The 14618-nt window shown below is 59.3% G+C and overlaps 1 protein-coding gene across 1 annotated transcript in view; it reads right to left on the bottom strand.

Moving 5' to 3' along the window:
- The window catches only part of KIAA0930 (KIAA0930 ortholog), a 46002-nt gene extending 31911 nt beyond the window's left edge, over window positions 1–14091 (bottom strand). Inside the window, exon 1 of the mRNA XM_005663739.3 lies at window positions 13922–14091. Within this exon, the coding sequence (XP_005663796.1) occupies window positions 13922–13985 (64 nt within the window). The 5' untranslated portion in view covers window positions 13986–14091. The remainder of the gene's footprint in view (window positions 1–13921) is intronic.

Below are 14618 nucleotides of genomic sequence, written 5' to 3'. Positions count from 1 at the left end.
TCCAAGCTGCATCTGTGACTTACAGCACAGCTCACGCCAGTGCGGGATCCTTAACCCACTGAGGGAGGCCAGGGATCAAACCCGCATCCTCACGGATACGAGTCAGGTTTGTTAGCCGCTGAGCCACGAAGGGAACTCCGGGAGTGATTTCTATCAGATGTGAAGATGCACTAGAAAGCTAAATCCTCCTGCCACCATCAACTCAAGCTGCACATTGTCCTTTGGTGTTGCTGACATAAAACCAAGGGGCTGCTGGATGCCCCTCTCCCGCCACATGGAGGAGGTCCACGCGGAAAAGGCCAGACAGCGGCGATCAGGTCGGAGCTACAGCAAGCGGGGCCACAAGTCCTCAGTATTGGGCATTCCTGGTCTTCTGGAGGCTTCCATTTGCAACTTCTCAGCAGATTGTGAGCCAATATATTTCTCGTTTTGTCTAAGCGACTATGGATTTGTTTCTTGTCACCAAAAGAATCCTAAGAAATACAATACCCAAGGAGTTCCCTGGTGGTACAGTGGGTTAAGGATCTGGCATCATCGTCACTGTGGCGCGGGTTCGGTCCCTGGCCTGGCAACCTCTACATGCCGCAGGCACAGCCAAAAACAAACAAACCACACGCAATCCTCAAGGATCACCCAACTTCCAAACACAAAAGCAGAAAACCTCCCTCAGCCCCACATCACCTTTAGCGACTGTCTCACCCGACGGGGGTTCCGGAGAAACTTACAGCCCTCTCACTGGACAGAAACGTTCATTTACAGATTTGTCAAGTTCCGCTGCTGTTTTTTGTCTGCCGGCACAACTCTCAGATGTCATCTCTGCATCATTTCATTGATTCTGTCTTTAAACGCATCTGGAACCACGCCTCCCCCTGGGGCCAGGCTGCCACCATCGGCCTGTGCTACCGTCCCAGCTGCCTCACCGGTGCCCAAGCCCCAATCAGTCCTGTCGCTTTCCCGCTCATGAGGCTTCCTGCCTCCCTCCCCTTGGCTCTTAACTCAAATATCTACCTCCTCAGCGAGGCCTTCCCAAACCGCCCTGTTGAACATTGTAGGCGTTCCCGCTGTGGCTCAGGGGTAACAAATCTGACTAGGAACCATGAAGTAGCGGGTTTGATCCCCGGCCTCACTCAGTGGGTTAAGGATCCGGCACTGCCGTGAGCTGTGGTGTAGGTCACGGAGGCAGCTCGGATCTGGCTGTGGTGTAGGCTGGCAGCTACAGCTCCGATTAGACCCCTAGCCTGGGAACCTCCATATGCTGCTGGTGCGGCCCTAAAAAGAAAAAGAAAAAGAAAGAAGAAGAGAAAGAGAGAGAGAGAGAGAGAAATAAAGGAAGAAAAAGACAGGGAAAAATTGTAAACCCCAACCCAACAGTCAACAGCCCCATCCCACTTCCTGCTTTTTCCTCCACAGCCCGTCACCATATGGCACCATACACACTGGACCCATGTATTTTGTCTGCTTTCAGTTTTTCCTACGACAGGAGCCAACAAGCTTTTTTTAAGGTCCGGAGAGAAAATGGCTTAGGCTCCACAGACCCTATGGTCCTGTCCCAATTCCAAAATCACCCATGGCGAGACATAAAGACAGGGACGTGGCTGGGTGCCAGTACAAGTCCATTTACACACACGGGCAGCAGGCTGGAGTTGGCCGGGGCCCCTGTGTGTCAGCACCTGCCCTCCTCGAAGGGAGCTGTTTTAACAGAGGCCCACGGGAATGCCAGCTCCATGAAGCTATGAGCATTCTCCCTCTGACTGTTTTGTTCACTGCTGGATACTGAGTTCCTAGGACAGGATCTGGCCTACAGGAAACAGTATCGGCCAATTAAACGAATAAATGAAATGAACCGAGCGATTAATGAAAGCAAAGTACTGACTGGTTGGAGCACAATGAGACAGATCAATGGAACAGAACAGAAAGCACCAAAATAGAACGACGGAGTTCCCTGGTGGCCTAGGAGTAAAGACGCTGGTGCTGTCAAGGCTGTGGCTCGGGTTCGATCCCTGGCCTGGAAACGTCTGCATGCCGAGGGTGTGGCAAAAAATATACACACACACAAATATATTTTTAAACTATATATATATATGTACGTACGTTTTAAAGTTTCTTCTCTTTTTATTTATTTATTTATTTGTTTTGTCTTTTTGCCATTTCTAGGGCCACACCCGTGGCATATGGAGGTTCCCAGGCTAGGGGTCAAATTGGAGCTGTAGCCACCGGCCTACATCAGAGCCACAGCAACGCAGGACCCGAGCTGCGTCTGCAACCTACACCACAGCTCACGGCAACACTGGATCCTCAACCCACTGAGCAAGGCCAGGGATCGAACCTGCAACCTCATGGTTCCTAGTCGGATTCGTTAACCACTGAGCCACGACGGGAACTCCTATTTATTTATTTATTTATTCATTTATTTAATTTTTTTGCCTTTTCTAGGGCCATTCCCACAGCATATGGAGGTTCTCATGCTAGGGGTCTAATCAGAGCTATAGCCACCAGCCTATGCCAGAGCCACAGCAACGCAGGATCCGAGCAGCGTCTGTGACCTACACCACAGCTCACGGCAACGCCAGATCCTTCACCCACTGAGCGAGGCCAGGGATCAAACCCACAACCTCGTGGTTCCTAGTTGGATTCGTTAACCACTGAGCCACGACAGCCACTCCGGTTTTTCTCTTTTTAGAATTGGTTTTGGCATGAGCAGGAGCCCAATCTTATCCTTCTTCCTCAGCTGGACAGCTGTCCCAAGACCGACTATGAAGAATTGTCTCCATTCTACTTATTTGAAAGATGAGTCTTCATGTAAACTGAATTACTAGGAGTCCTCATTCTGTTTTTATGTTGTATTTTTTTGGCTGCATCTGCAACATGCATAAGTTCCCGGGCCAGGATCAAACACTCACACAGCAGTAACCTGAGCCTCAGCAGTGACAATACCTGGTCCTTAACCTGCTGAGCCACCAGGGAACTCCAAGAGAAAAACTTCTGATGTTAAAAAGTAAAATCAGGGAGTTCCCATCATGCCTCGGTGGTTAACGAATCCGACTAGGAACCATGAGGTTTCGGGTTCCATCCCTGGCCCAAGAATTTCTGCACGCCACAGGCACAGTTAAAAAAAAAAAAAGTTTTTAAAAAATACCTACACACTTAAACAAAAGCAAAAACAAAGGCCACACAGTAAAAATTATTGGAACTCTTAAATGAGGGTGAATTTTCTTTTTTTTAAAATTTTTTTATTTTTTTATTTTCAAGGTTCTTTTATTTATAATTTTTTTAAATTTTCCCACTGTACAGCAAGGGGGTCAGGTTATCCTTACATGTATACATTACAATTACATTTTTCCCCCAGCCTTTCTTCTGTTGAATTTTCTTTTTTTTTCTTTTTGTCTTTTTAGGGCCACACCCATGGCATATGGAAGTTCCCAGGCTAGGGGTCGAATCGGAGCTGTAGCTGCCAGCCTACACCAGAGCCACAGCAACGTGGGATTCAAGCCACATCTGCGACCTACACCACAGGTCACAGCAACGCCGGATCCTTAACCCACTGAGCAAGGCCAGGGATCGAACCTGCGTCCTCATAGATGCTCGTCAGATTTGTTTCCACCAAGCTACGACAGGAACTCCAAATTTTCTTAACAAATAAGTTACATGCCACGTATAATAAAATGAAACAAAACAGAAAAGCCAGGGGAGATACAAATGGCTCTTAAAACAGGAAAATATGCTCGGCTTCACACCATTAGAGACACGTGAAACTACACAATTCCGTTTTCCACCTATGAGATTTGCAAGACTCAAAACACCGATCGGCAGTCCAGGTTGAAGGGGGCGAGAACGCGACCTCGCCCGGGCAGCAGCAGGACGCTGAGCGGATAAGGACGGTCAGGAGAGACGCTGGGCGGAGAAGCCACAGACGCCCCCGCCTTGTCCAGCAAGCCCGCTCCGAGGGTGTCCCCGCAGTCTTCCTCTCACCGGGAAGATGCTCATCTCCCCAGAGCCCTGCTGGGAGAGCCCCGGAACGGGCCTCCGATGGGAGAGTAACCGAATAAACGAGAAATTGGGAGTCCCCGTCGTGGCTCAGCAGTTAACAAACCCCACTAGTATCCATGAGGATGCAGGTTCGATCCCTGGCCTCGCTCAGTGGGTGAAGGATCCGGCGTTGCTGTGAGCTGTGGTGTAGTTCAAAGACGCGGCTCGGATCCTGTGTTGCTGTGGCTGTGGTGTAGCCCAGCAGCTACAGCTCTGATTCGACCCCTGGCCTGGGAACCTCCACACGCCTGGGGCGCGGCCCTAAAGGGACAAAAATAAATAAACAGATAACTGAGAAATCAAACAAGAGCTCAGCCGGCCCCTCCCAGGGCCGGCGGGGTGGGTGGGGGGTCAAGCGGCCTCTGGGGAGAGTCCCAGGCAGCCCCTGGCAGCTTCCGCCCCCGGCGCCTCAACAGGCTTCTGTGGCCTCTCAATGGGCCTTTCATCAGCCCGTGCCTCCCGGTGCCCTCGTGGCTGGAGACCCTCCCTTGGGCACAAAAGACAAAGACGCTGCCCAGGGCGGCCCAGGGCATGGTGAGGAGGCACTTGAATGGCCAAGAACCGGTCAGACGGGTCAGACGGGTCCGCGTGAGCAACCCCACGGGCCAGGCCAGTGCTGGGCTCCAGCCTCAGGGGAGCCCGGGGTTTCAGTGACGCAAGGTGGCCGATCAGGAGAACCTCGCCTGCCTGCTTCGCTTTTTTTTTTTTTTCTTTTTGGGCTGCACCCACAGCACAGCAGCGACCTGAGCCACAGCAGGGACAAGGCCAGAGCCCCAACCTGCGGTGCCACAAGGGGACGCCTAGTCCCCCACCACTTCAGGAGGAAGTCCAGCCTCCTTCGCCAGCCCAGCCCAGCCTCCAGACTGCCCCCGCCGTCTGCGGGGTGGTCCCCCTTCCTCCCTGACCAGACGCCCTGCGTGTCCCCAGGCCACCCCTCCCCTCACCCTGGAGTCCCTCCTGGAGGCGCACGGGGCCTGGGCCCATCCCCGCCTGGCCCCGCAGGTCGGCTGGGCCACCGCCTCCCTGGGGCCCTTCCCCAGGCTCCTCCCTGACCCCCTGACCTGCTGTACCTCCTGATTTCAGGATCCGGGGAGGCCAAACCAGTACCTCCCTTAACTGGGGACCAAACAGAGGCTCAAGTTCCAACCACTTGTCTGACATCACTCTGCCAGCAGGCGGCCCGGAGCTGCCTTCAGAGCCGGGCTCCTGGCTCTGCGCCACGGCCCTGCCCCACCAACCCCCCGCCTGGGAGTCCCCCCCCACTGGGATGAGCCACCTTGCTGGCAGGGTGACCAGGCTTGGTGGGGGTGGACCTACAGCCTCAGATGCAAAGCTGCAGCTCTGGGGGCGGGGGGGGGATGGGGGCTCCTGCCTCCACCCCGGGGGGCGGGGGGGAGGGGGTCCTCCCATTTCTGCCGCCTCCTATTTCACTGCCCTTGTCCTGAAGCAAAGCACGCAAGAGGCACTGACCTCCCTGAGGTGTGACCCACCTGGCCCCGCTTTGCGCAGGCAGGTGGGTTTCAGGCAATGAAGAGGGTGGACTGGTGCCCACGGGTCCCAGAACCTTGGGCTGTGACCGGCGAGGGAGGTCGGCCCTCCTCTCCCCACGTCACTATGAGGAGACTGCGCTGGAGGGAAGTGCCCTGCCCATGGCAGCGCCCACAGGCCCCGGGATTTGAGCCAGGGCTGTCACCGTCACAGGCAGCCCTCGTGACACTCCCGGCTCGAGGTCTGGAGGCTGACCTCTGTCTGAAGTGGACGCAGGGCGGAATCAGTCCTTCTCTGCCAGGGGAACGCAGCCCAGAGAGTCTCGGTGACTTCGCCAAAGTGACACAGCACTCTGCAAAAGGCACCCCCTGAAGGTCTCTGCCCAGGCGGGGGCGCCCCAGTCAAGGGCTACCTCCCCGAGAATCCATCACCCTTCCCTCAACAGATACCTGCCCGTCAAGCCATCACCACCCCAGCCCATGCAGGGGCCTCACTCGGCCATCATTCCCAGCCTGAGCTGGCACGGGGGACTCAGAGCCCGAGCCGATGGCCCTGCAGGGGAGCCCAGGGCGGGGGGGGGGGTCCTGAAGGACACGATGTCACACAGCATCACAAATCAGCGTGGGTGCCGGCCAGGGCAAAGGGGACAGCTGATCCTAGCAAGGGGTCAGCAAAGGGTCGCAGGGAGCCCTTGAGCCGAGAGCTGAGAGGTGCGGCTCCCCTGACCGATGGGGCGGGTGGGACCCTCGAGAAGATGAGCCCGGCTGGGGCTCAGCCGTCAGCAGGGCCAGGTGACATAGATCTTGAACCTAACCTGTAGGCCCCAGGTGACTTTTAAGGGAATGTAGCAAAGTTTGACACAGTCGGGAGTGGCGGCCATGGGGAGACAGAGGACTAGGCGTGGTGACCCGGGTGGTCCAGCTCAGAGGTGCCCCGGGGGGGGGGACGAGGGATGGCTCAGAGGGGGACAGAACTCGGCCGCAGCTGGATATGGGCTGAGGACGGGCGGACTGTGGCCAGGGCGGGCGGCTTAGGTGTCTGGGTGCCGAGAGGGCTGCAGGAGCAGCAGACAGAGCTGGAGGGGCCTGTGACACATTCCAGGGGGCCGGGTGTCCCAGCTGGGCTGCTCTGTGATGGTGTGGGCAGGATACGGGGGCAGCATGAACGGTCACCCTCTGCCCACCTGCCCCTCCACCTCCCCAGGAGGCTCCCAGCTTCAGGGAGCAGGGCCCAGCCAGGGTCAGCCCAAGGGCTCAGTGACTACGGCCTGTGCGACAGCGCCAACAGTAACTAACTACAGTCACCTAAAAGCATACACTTGGAGGGCAGGAGCAGCACATCGGTGAGGAGCCAACGGGCACAGGGCCGCGTGTGGCGGTGCTGCTGCAGCAGTGCCCGCCAGCGACGTTTCAGAAGGGACCAGAAGGCACAAGCCCAAGCCGTGTCCCTCGAGGCCACAGCACTCAGAGTCTCCGCTGCTCCCTGTAAAAAGCGGCAAGACCCGCCCTGCACACCTGCACACCGCTGGGCAAAGCCACGAGGACCCGGAAGACGCAGCAGGGCGCTTTGTAAAAGTCGGGCTTTCCCTAATTGTCTCCCTGATGACTCCTCGGAACGTTGCTCCAAGCACCGTCCCAAGGACAGAGTCAAGATTCAAAGCACATCCAAAAGCAGAGGATTTTCACGTCACAAATAAAAGTGACAGCACCTTCATCGACCACACTAACGATCAAGCCCCTCTGCTTTGCACTTGGCCGACACGCACTGCCCACCCACTCGCTGGTCACTCAGGGGGACAAAGGCTGTTTCACTAGCCCCTCAGACGCAGGACCCCCTTAGGAAAAGGAAGCGGTCCCTCCCATACGAGCTGATGCCCGGCGTGCAGAGCCCGGGCTGTGCAGAGAGAGTCCTCCCAGAGCTGGGGGGCCCCCGCCCGGCCCCCAGATGCTCTGGCCCCTCGTCTGCACGTCCACCTGCAACTTCTCAGCTTCCTGCCACCAAAGGCCCTCAATTCCCTCCCCTGTACCAGGGTGGCCCACGGAGGGCCCATCGGGCAGCCCGGTTCTGGTCACCCAGCTCTGTAAGCGTCTTCTCTGAGCCTCACCCCCCAGCAACAGGGACAGGCTAGTTGGGTTCTGGACCATTCTTGGCCATCCCAGCTCCCCCAGGACGGGCTGTGACCCAGAGGACATTCTGCTGCCCGAGCCAAAACCAGGGGACTGGGGGCAAGTAGCCAGGTCAGCCCTGACCCAGGAGGGCACAGTGCCAGGAGGAGGAAGCCAAGTCAGATCTCCCAGAACGCCTGTCCCAAAGCCACAGGGCCCAGACAGGGCCGGGCTCAAGGGCTGCTGACCACACCCGGCGCTCCCTCCCCATGCACACAGGCCCCGGGGGCAACAGCCAGGACCAGGGTTCGCCACTGCACCCAGAGGGCCTGGGCACAGGCAGCCTGGCATCCATGCTGACCCGGGGGCCAAGGAGTTTGTAGTCCGAGGCTGGGCAGTGGCGGGGGTGGGGGGAGCCCAGAGCCGGAAGTGAGGGGGCAGCAGGGAGTGGAGGGGGCAACGGCCTGGGCTCACTCAACCCCCCTCACTCAACCCCCCGGGGCCTCCCGGGCCTGAGCTTCAGAACCGAAGGCCCCTGCTCCCTCCTCTGAAAGCAAGCCTGCGATTCCAGGGAGAAGACAGGCCTGGACCATCACAGACCAGCCAGGTGCCCAGGCCCAAGCCTGGGCCTAAGCCGCCTCCTCTCCCAGCAGGTGGCACACCCCAGGGCCGCTCACCTTCCGCTCCCCTTTCTTCCTGTTCATAACAACGGTTCACAAAATTCTCCCCAGTCTGGTTAACATCTGTCTGCCACCGGCCCCATCCACCCGCGGTCCTAGACCCGCCCTTGGGGGACAAACAGCAGCCCCTAAGGCATGGCCTCCTAGGCTGGCGGCTGAAAGAAATCATCCCAACCCAGAAAGCTTCCCAGGAAAAAAAAGAGGTTTGTTGCAAGCTATTTATAACAGCGAGAAACTGGATCCAAGCTAAGTTTCCCACAAGACAAGACCAATTAAGTAAATTACGGCACAACCACTCGGCTACCCCAGTCATTTAAATTACGTGTAGAGTTTGAATAACATGGAAAATGTTTCAGGAATTTTAAGTGAAAAAGCATGATTAAGAAACTTTATGTGTAGTTTCAAGTATTTATCAAGTATTTCAAACTTTATCAAATGTTCTTTAAAGGGCCTTTAAAAAGATTGAAAAGCAAGACTTTGCCAAGTTAATAGTGTCTCTGGGTGATTGGAACTATGAGTAGTTTTTTTCTATTCTCTTATATTTTCCAGTTTCTATAATGTGCATATAACCTTCTTTAACTGGAAGAAATGCATTTGAGACTTTTTTTTTTTTTTTGCCACGCCCATGGCATGCAGAAGTTCCCGGACCAGGGATGGAACCTGAGCCACAGCAGCAACACCACCAAGTCCTTAACCCGCTATGCCACCAGGAAACTCCAAGCACTCGTTAAACAAGCGTCCTGCTGGGGCCTCTCTTTAGTGGCCTCATGACTTAGCTGGCATTTGTGAGCCCGCCTGGCCCAGGGAAGGTGGCAGGTGTGAAAAAGGAGCCAGTGCTACAAGCAGGGGCCCCCCAGCTTGTCAGAGGCCTCAGGGCAGGAGCTGAGCAGACACCCTCCCCCGGGCTGGGGGCGGGGACGTGGTTGCCCACACAGCTGATCACCCTCTGGCTTTGCTGTGACCCTCAGTCTCCATAAGGTATGAAGTCCAAGGTCCTCAGGGCTCTGAAAGGACCTGCCTTGGCAGAGGCCCACCCCAGGGGCCGCTCCAGCCCCAGAAACGGAACACACAGGCCTTAAAAATAGGTGCAGGAACCGAAAGAGGTACCACTACCCCTTCAAACAGCCACACTTCCTCCTGTCTGCACTGGCCCAGAACCAGCTCTGCCTGCTGTGGGGCTGGAGGGCCCCGGCCACCGCCAGGCAGCCTGAACTTCAGAGCTCAAATCCAGCCCTATTTCCAAACGCCTGCAGCCTTCACAACCACAGCGTGGAGGGTCAGCCCCGCGCCAGGACTCGTGCTGGGGCCGTACCTGCGGCGCCTCCTTTGGCCCTCACGCCACCCCCTGAGTCTGCACCCGTCACCCTACAGACTTTGTTGTCTCCACAGAGGACACAGAGGTCCCAAAGGGTGGCACGCTTAGGCCCTGTGGTCTTCTCTTCCTGCCACACTTCCCACGAAAGTCCCCCACCAGCCACCGAGGCCAGCGACACTGCACCGAGCCACACAGAGGGCCGGGCCAGAGTGTAGGTCCTTTTCCCAAGTACGGGGTGGTGTCGGCTGCCTGGCACGTGCAGGCATTCAGCACAGAGCTGGCTCCGTCCACGAACTCTCTGCAGAAGGGCATCTGACGGGCCTCCCCCGGAACCCCACCAAGCTGTTCTGCTAACTCCGGCTACTTGACCTTGGCTGAGTCACTTCAGTTTCCTCATGTGCAGAATGGGGTAATACCAGCGGCTGCTCCCGCAGGAGGCAGAGGTCAAGGCGCTTTTGCAGGCACCGCGAGGCTGGCACCCGGCGGACGCGCAACATCCCTGTGCTAACGCCTCTGCAGCGAGGGCCGGTCCAGGAGTCAGACACCCGCAAAGCGCCCCAAGGCCAGGCCGAGGGAGTGCCAAGGTCCCAGCTGGGCACCCAGACCTCCAAACACCGCACCACTATGGCCACCCTCCGAGGCTCCAGGCTCTGCCCGGCCCAAGTCCTGCCTACCCTGGCCACTCTCAGCAGGCACGCCTGCACCAAGCCCCAGGTCAGCCAAGGTGGCTCCCTTCTCAGTGCCCTCACCACCTCTCACACCCTTCCTCAGCCCACCTGTGCCAGGCTGCTGTGCCCACCTGTGCTGGCCGGGCCACAAGCACCTGAGGACGTGGGGGGCTCTAGCCCTGCTAAGAGCCCGGGCTCAGAGTCTGCCACTTACTGGCCACGGGCCTCGGGCATATGTTACTTCATCTCTAAGCCTGTGTCTCTTCATCAGGACAAAGAGAAGCGTTTAATAAGACCTACCCTAGAGGGTTACTGTGAGGACGAAGCTGTGATGGTTAAACATCCTTTGTCCCACAGCGCTCCAGAGAGAGAGAAGATTCCCCGGGCCGCCTAAAAGGGGGTGATGCCCAGGAACGCCCAGCTCTAAAGTGCCCAGCCCAGGCCGGGCCCAAAGACGCCAGTGTGAGGTGAGGCGGGCCCCCCCTCGCAGCGCCTCTCCAGGACCCACACCCAGGCCGTGCCCCTGGGGCTGGACCCGACGCCAAGGGCGTGCTGCCCCTGTGGGAAGGGAGCCTGCCACCCGGCAGGCCATCCAGGGCCCGGGAGGAAGAGGCAGGCTCTCTCCACCTTTGGTCCAGATGTCTGCATCACACAACACCTGGGCGCTGGACCCCCTGACTCTTCTGCGGTTCTGGAGCCCCACACAAGCTGCTTCAGCCACCAGCCTGGCTTAGCTGTTACCTGGAATCACAGGCAGTTTCCTGCAGATAAAAATCCTGCTCGGAGTGGCCACGGCCCTGGCTGCTTCCAGCAGGGTTTTTACTTTGGCCAGGTCATCAAGTTCTCTTCCCCTACGCAACTGTCCCCTCCCAGACGGCTGGGATCAAGGACGAGTCCCTCACCAGGCACGGAGCAAGTGCTCAAAAAATGCCTCTACTGCAGAGGGCACAGCAGACAAGATTCACAGTGCCTCTCATGGCAGCCCAGCAATGATACATGTGTGTGTGTGTTGGGAGGGGTGTTGGGCTGCGGGGGTGCGGTGGGGGGACGACTGAGAAGTGACAACAGCTTGTCCAGGGTCAAGCATCTCCCCCAGAGGCTCCCTTATCCTCCCAGACAACCTCAGAGGACAGGGCACAGTTCTGCCTGATCTCAGCTCTAAGTAAACAACAACAAAAACCTGGGAGGTTTAATTCGTAAAAGTAACAGGTCATCACAGCTGCAAAGGGGAGAGGAGTTACACGAGCCACTGGATGTTCAGGCGCTTTGGAGAGGGTGCTCTGGGTTCTCGGGCGGGTGCTTGGGCCCACCGTCCCGTCCTAACTGCACTGCGGGCAGGGAGTCACTGTTTCGCTGGGTCCTCTCTGTACATCACATTTCGCGTCTGAAAAGTCAAAGAGTGGGCAACGGGAGCCCCTCTCAGAAGTTTTAAGATTCCAGCTTCCTTGGCCGTCCACCCCCGTCGCTCCCCAGTCCAGAAATTAATCTCTCCTCCATCCGCTCATGTTTACCGGGCCTCTGCTCTGCACGAGGCCCATGCTGGACCCCAAGACTGAGACTGAAGCAATGCCCTGCTGGGGGTCGCCAGCAGCCGCAGGGGCCATCCCAGTGCCAGTCACCTGATTGTCCAGCAGACCCGGTACAAGGAGCGCACAGGCAGCAGAACAGGGAGCGAGGAAGGGTGACAGGTGACAGCATTAGTGCAGAGGCCTGAAGGCCACCTGAGTGTCTGCGGGGCAGGCAAGTAGGGGGTAGCTCTCTAGACAAGAAAACAGCAGGCACGGAAGGGCAGAGCATCAGGGTACAACGGGGACTGAGTTCGGGGGGCTGAAGGGTGGTAAGATGGCGAGACCTCGTGTGTGAGGGGACCGGAGGCCAGGAGGGGAGACAGCAGTGGTGCGACCACCGGGCTCTGCCCTGGCCTCCTCCCGGGCGGTTCTCCTCCCCAGAGGCAGCACAGCAGCAAGGCCTGGTTGGAGACATTTGGAGGGACAGGCACAGGGGTCAGACTGCCCAAGGGTCAATTCCAGCTGGACAACTTCCTCGAGGTCTGTGGCCTCCCTGAACCTCGGGATCCTCATTAGAGAAATGGATCTGCCAACGTCAGTGTCAAAGTGACAGCGTCTGCCGGAAGCACCTGGCACACAGTAAGTGCTCAGTAAATGCCAGGTGCCAGAGCAAAGTATTCGTGTTCTCAGGGGGTGCCACTACAGGCTCCCTGGGGCGGGGACTGTCCCACAGGGCACAGAGATGCTCAGAGGACAGCAGGAACGGGCAGACGGGGGAGGGGGAGGGGTGCCGGGAGCTGCTGAGCCAACAGAGCTGAGGGGCCTGAGGCAGATGGTCGCTCAGACCCCTCCCATGTCAGACACTCCGTGCCAGGCAACAGGCGGGCATGCAGCCTGGCACACAGTAGGTGCTCAGTGAACCTTTGCTGAATGAAGAAATGAGGATCCTGCCATTTCTGCTCAAAACTAAGTCGTGACACCTTTTCAGAGGAGGCCAGAAAAACCCATACCCCACTTTGCAGACAGCCCCGCCCCGCCCCCAGGAAAGCCGCCTCCTGCTGAGGGGGACTGTCTCACACCAGGCCTGCCTCCTACAAAAAGGAGGATCCAAACGTATTTCCTCGCCTCCTCCAGCCTCTCGCCTGCTGAGGGTCCCCGAATGCACGGGGGGAGGGGGAAGATGAGGGGGAGGGGTGCTGGCCGCATCTCCAAGGCTGACAGTCCCTCCTCCACAACGGCTGTCGCCCCCTCAGGAATCCCCAGCCCACACTGGGCTGGAAGGTGGGGTGGGGGTGGCAGACAATATGCTATGAAGTCATTCCCGCACCAAGAAGGGAGGGGTCCTTTCAGAGAGAAACCACCGGGGAGGGGGGCTCCTCCTGCTTGGGTGGGAACACGATCCATCAGAAGCCATTACCTCACACCCAGCCCACCAGACCCCACCCACACCTGCAGCCCCCGGCTCTTTCAGACAATACGAGCACCCCCACCCCGCCCGCCGCAGATCTCAAACTCCGGGCCTCCTCAGAGCAGAATCACACCCAGAGGGGCGCAGACCCGCACCCTCCGCCAAGCGGGTGGGATCAGGGGGGCACCGGTCCAACAGGTCCCCGTTAGAGATACTGTGCAGAGGTGCGGGAAGACAAAGGCTTCAGGAAGCCGGCCACATGCCCTCCTTGCGAGCTGGAGGCGGTGGCCAGGGTAGCTTGCAGGGAGGTCTGCCCGGAGCCCACGGCGCCCCGGCCCTGCCATGCTGGGCTACGGGTCTTCCCAAATCCAGCGCCCACACTCCCTGCAGCGGCAGTGAGGCCGCGGGGAGGGCTTCCTGGAGAAGGAAGAGGCCTGGCAGATCCACGGAAAGGAAGGAGATGAACCGGACAGACACCCGGATGGACGGACAGAGGGAGACACCGGGTGACCCGGGAAACAGACGCACACGGGACGCGAGCGTGCCGGACCGCGCTGGGACCAAAATCAGAGACGGAGACGCGGAGGCACAGGAAAAGACCCAGACGCAGGGATCTGCGGGCGTGGGAAGACACGGCACGCAGGGAGCCCCAGAGACACACGCAGAGACACCCGGAGGCGCGCACACCCCGGCGACGCCTCGCCCCCGGCCGGCCCCACTCACCGAGGCCGCAGACCTCGCGGCGCAGGCTGAGGCGGCCGCGCTCCTCGGCTATGGCGCGCAGCATGTGCTGCAGCGAGCGCTCCTCGGCCTCCGCGCCGCCCGCAGGCTCCGGGGACGCGGCGGCGGCGGCTGGGAGGGTGGACGGCCCGGCCCGGAGCCCCGCGGGCGCGGGCGCCGAGGCGGAGGCCCGGCCCGGCGGCCGCGCGGAGGCCATGCCGGGCCCCGGCTCATCGCCCGCGCCGCGCCCGCGGGGGCCCCCGGCCCGCCCCGCCGCCGCTGCCCCGGCGCCGCCCTCCGCGGGCACCTGTGAAGCCACAATCCGCCTTTGTGCGCGTCCTTGTCACCGCCGCCGCCGCCGCCCGCGAAGCCCAGCTAGGCAAGCGCACCTCCGCGACGCCGACGCCACCCGCACGCCTCCGGGCCACCGCCTGCCCCGCCCGGCCCCGCCCGGCCCCGCCCCTAGGCCATCCAGACCCCGCCCCTGGTCGCTGCCTACCCCGCCCCTGCCCGCCCCCAGGCCACACCCCAGCCATCCAGGTCCTGCCACCGCCCTCAAGACCACGCCCCCGGCCCTGCCCCGGCCGCCCAGGCCCCGCCCCATCCCTTCCAAGTCCCACCCTAGACACCACTAAGCCACGCCCCTGAACCGAGTCCCGCCCCTGAACCGCCCTCCCCTGACCCCGGCCGCCTCCGCACG

This window comes from Sus scrofa, chromosome 5, assembly GCF_000003025.6.
Source record: "Sus scrofa isolate TJ Tabasco breed Duroc chromosome 5, Sscrofa11.1, whole genome shotgun sequence".
NCBI classification, from domain to species: domain Eukaryota; kingdom Metazoa; phylum Chordata; class Mammalia; order Artiodactyla; family Suidae; genus Sus; species Sus scrofa.
Note: the sequence above shows the minus strand (reverse complement) of the source record. Positions and strands in the feature narration are given on the sequence as shown.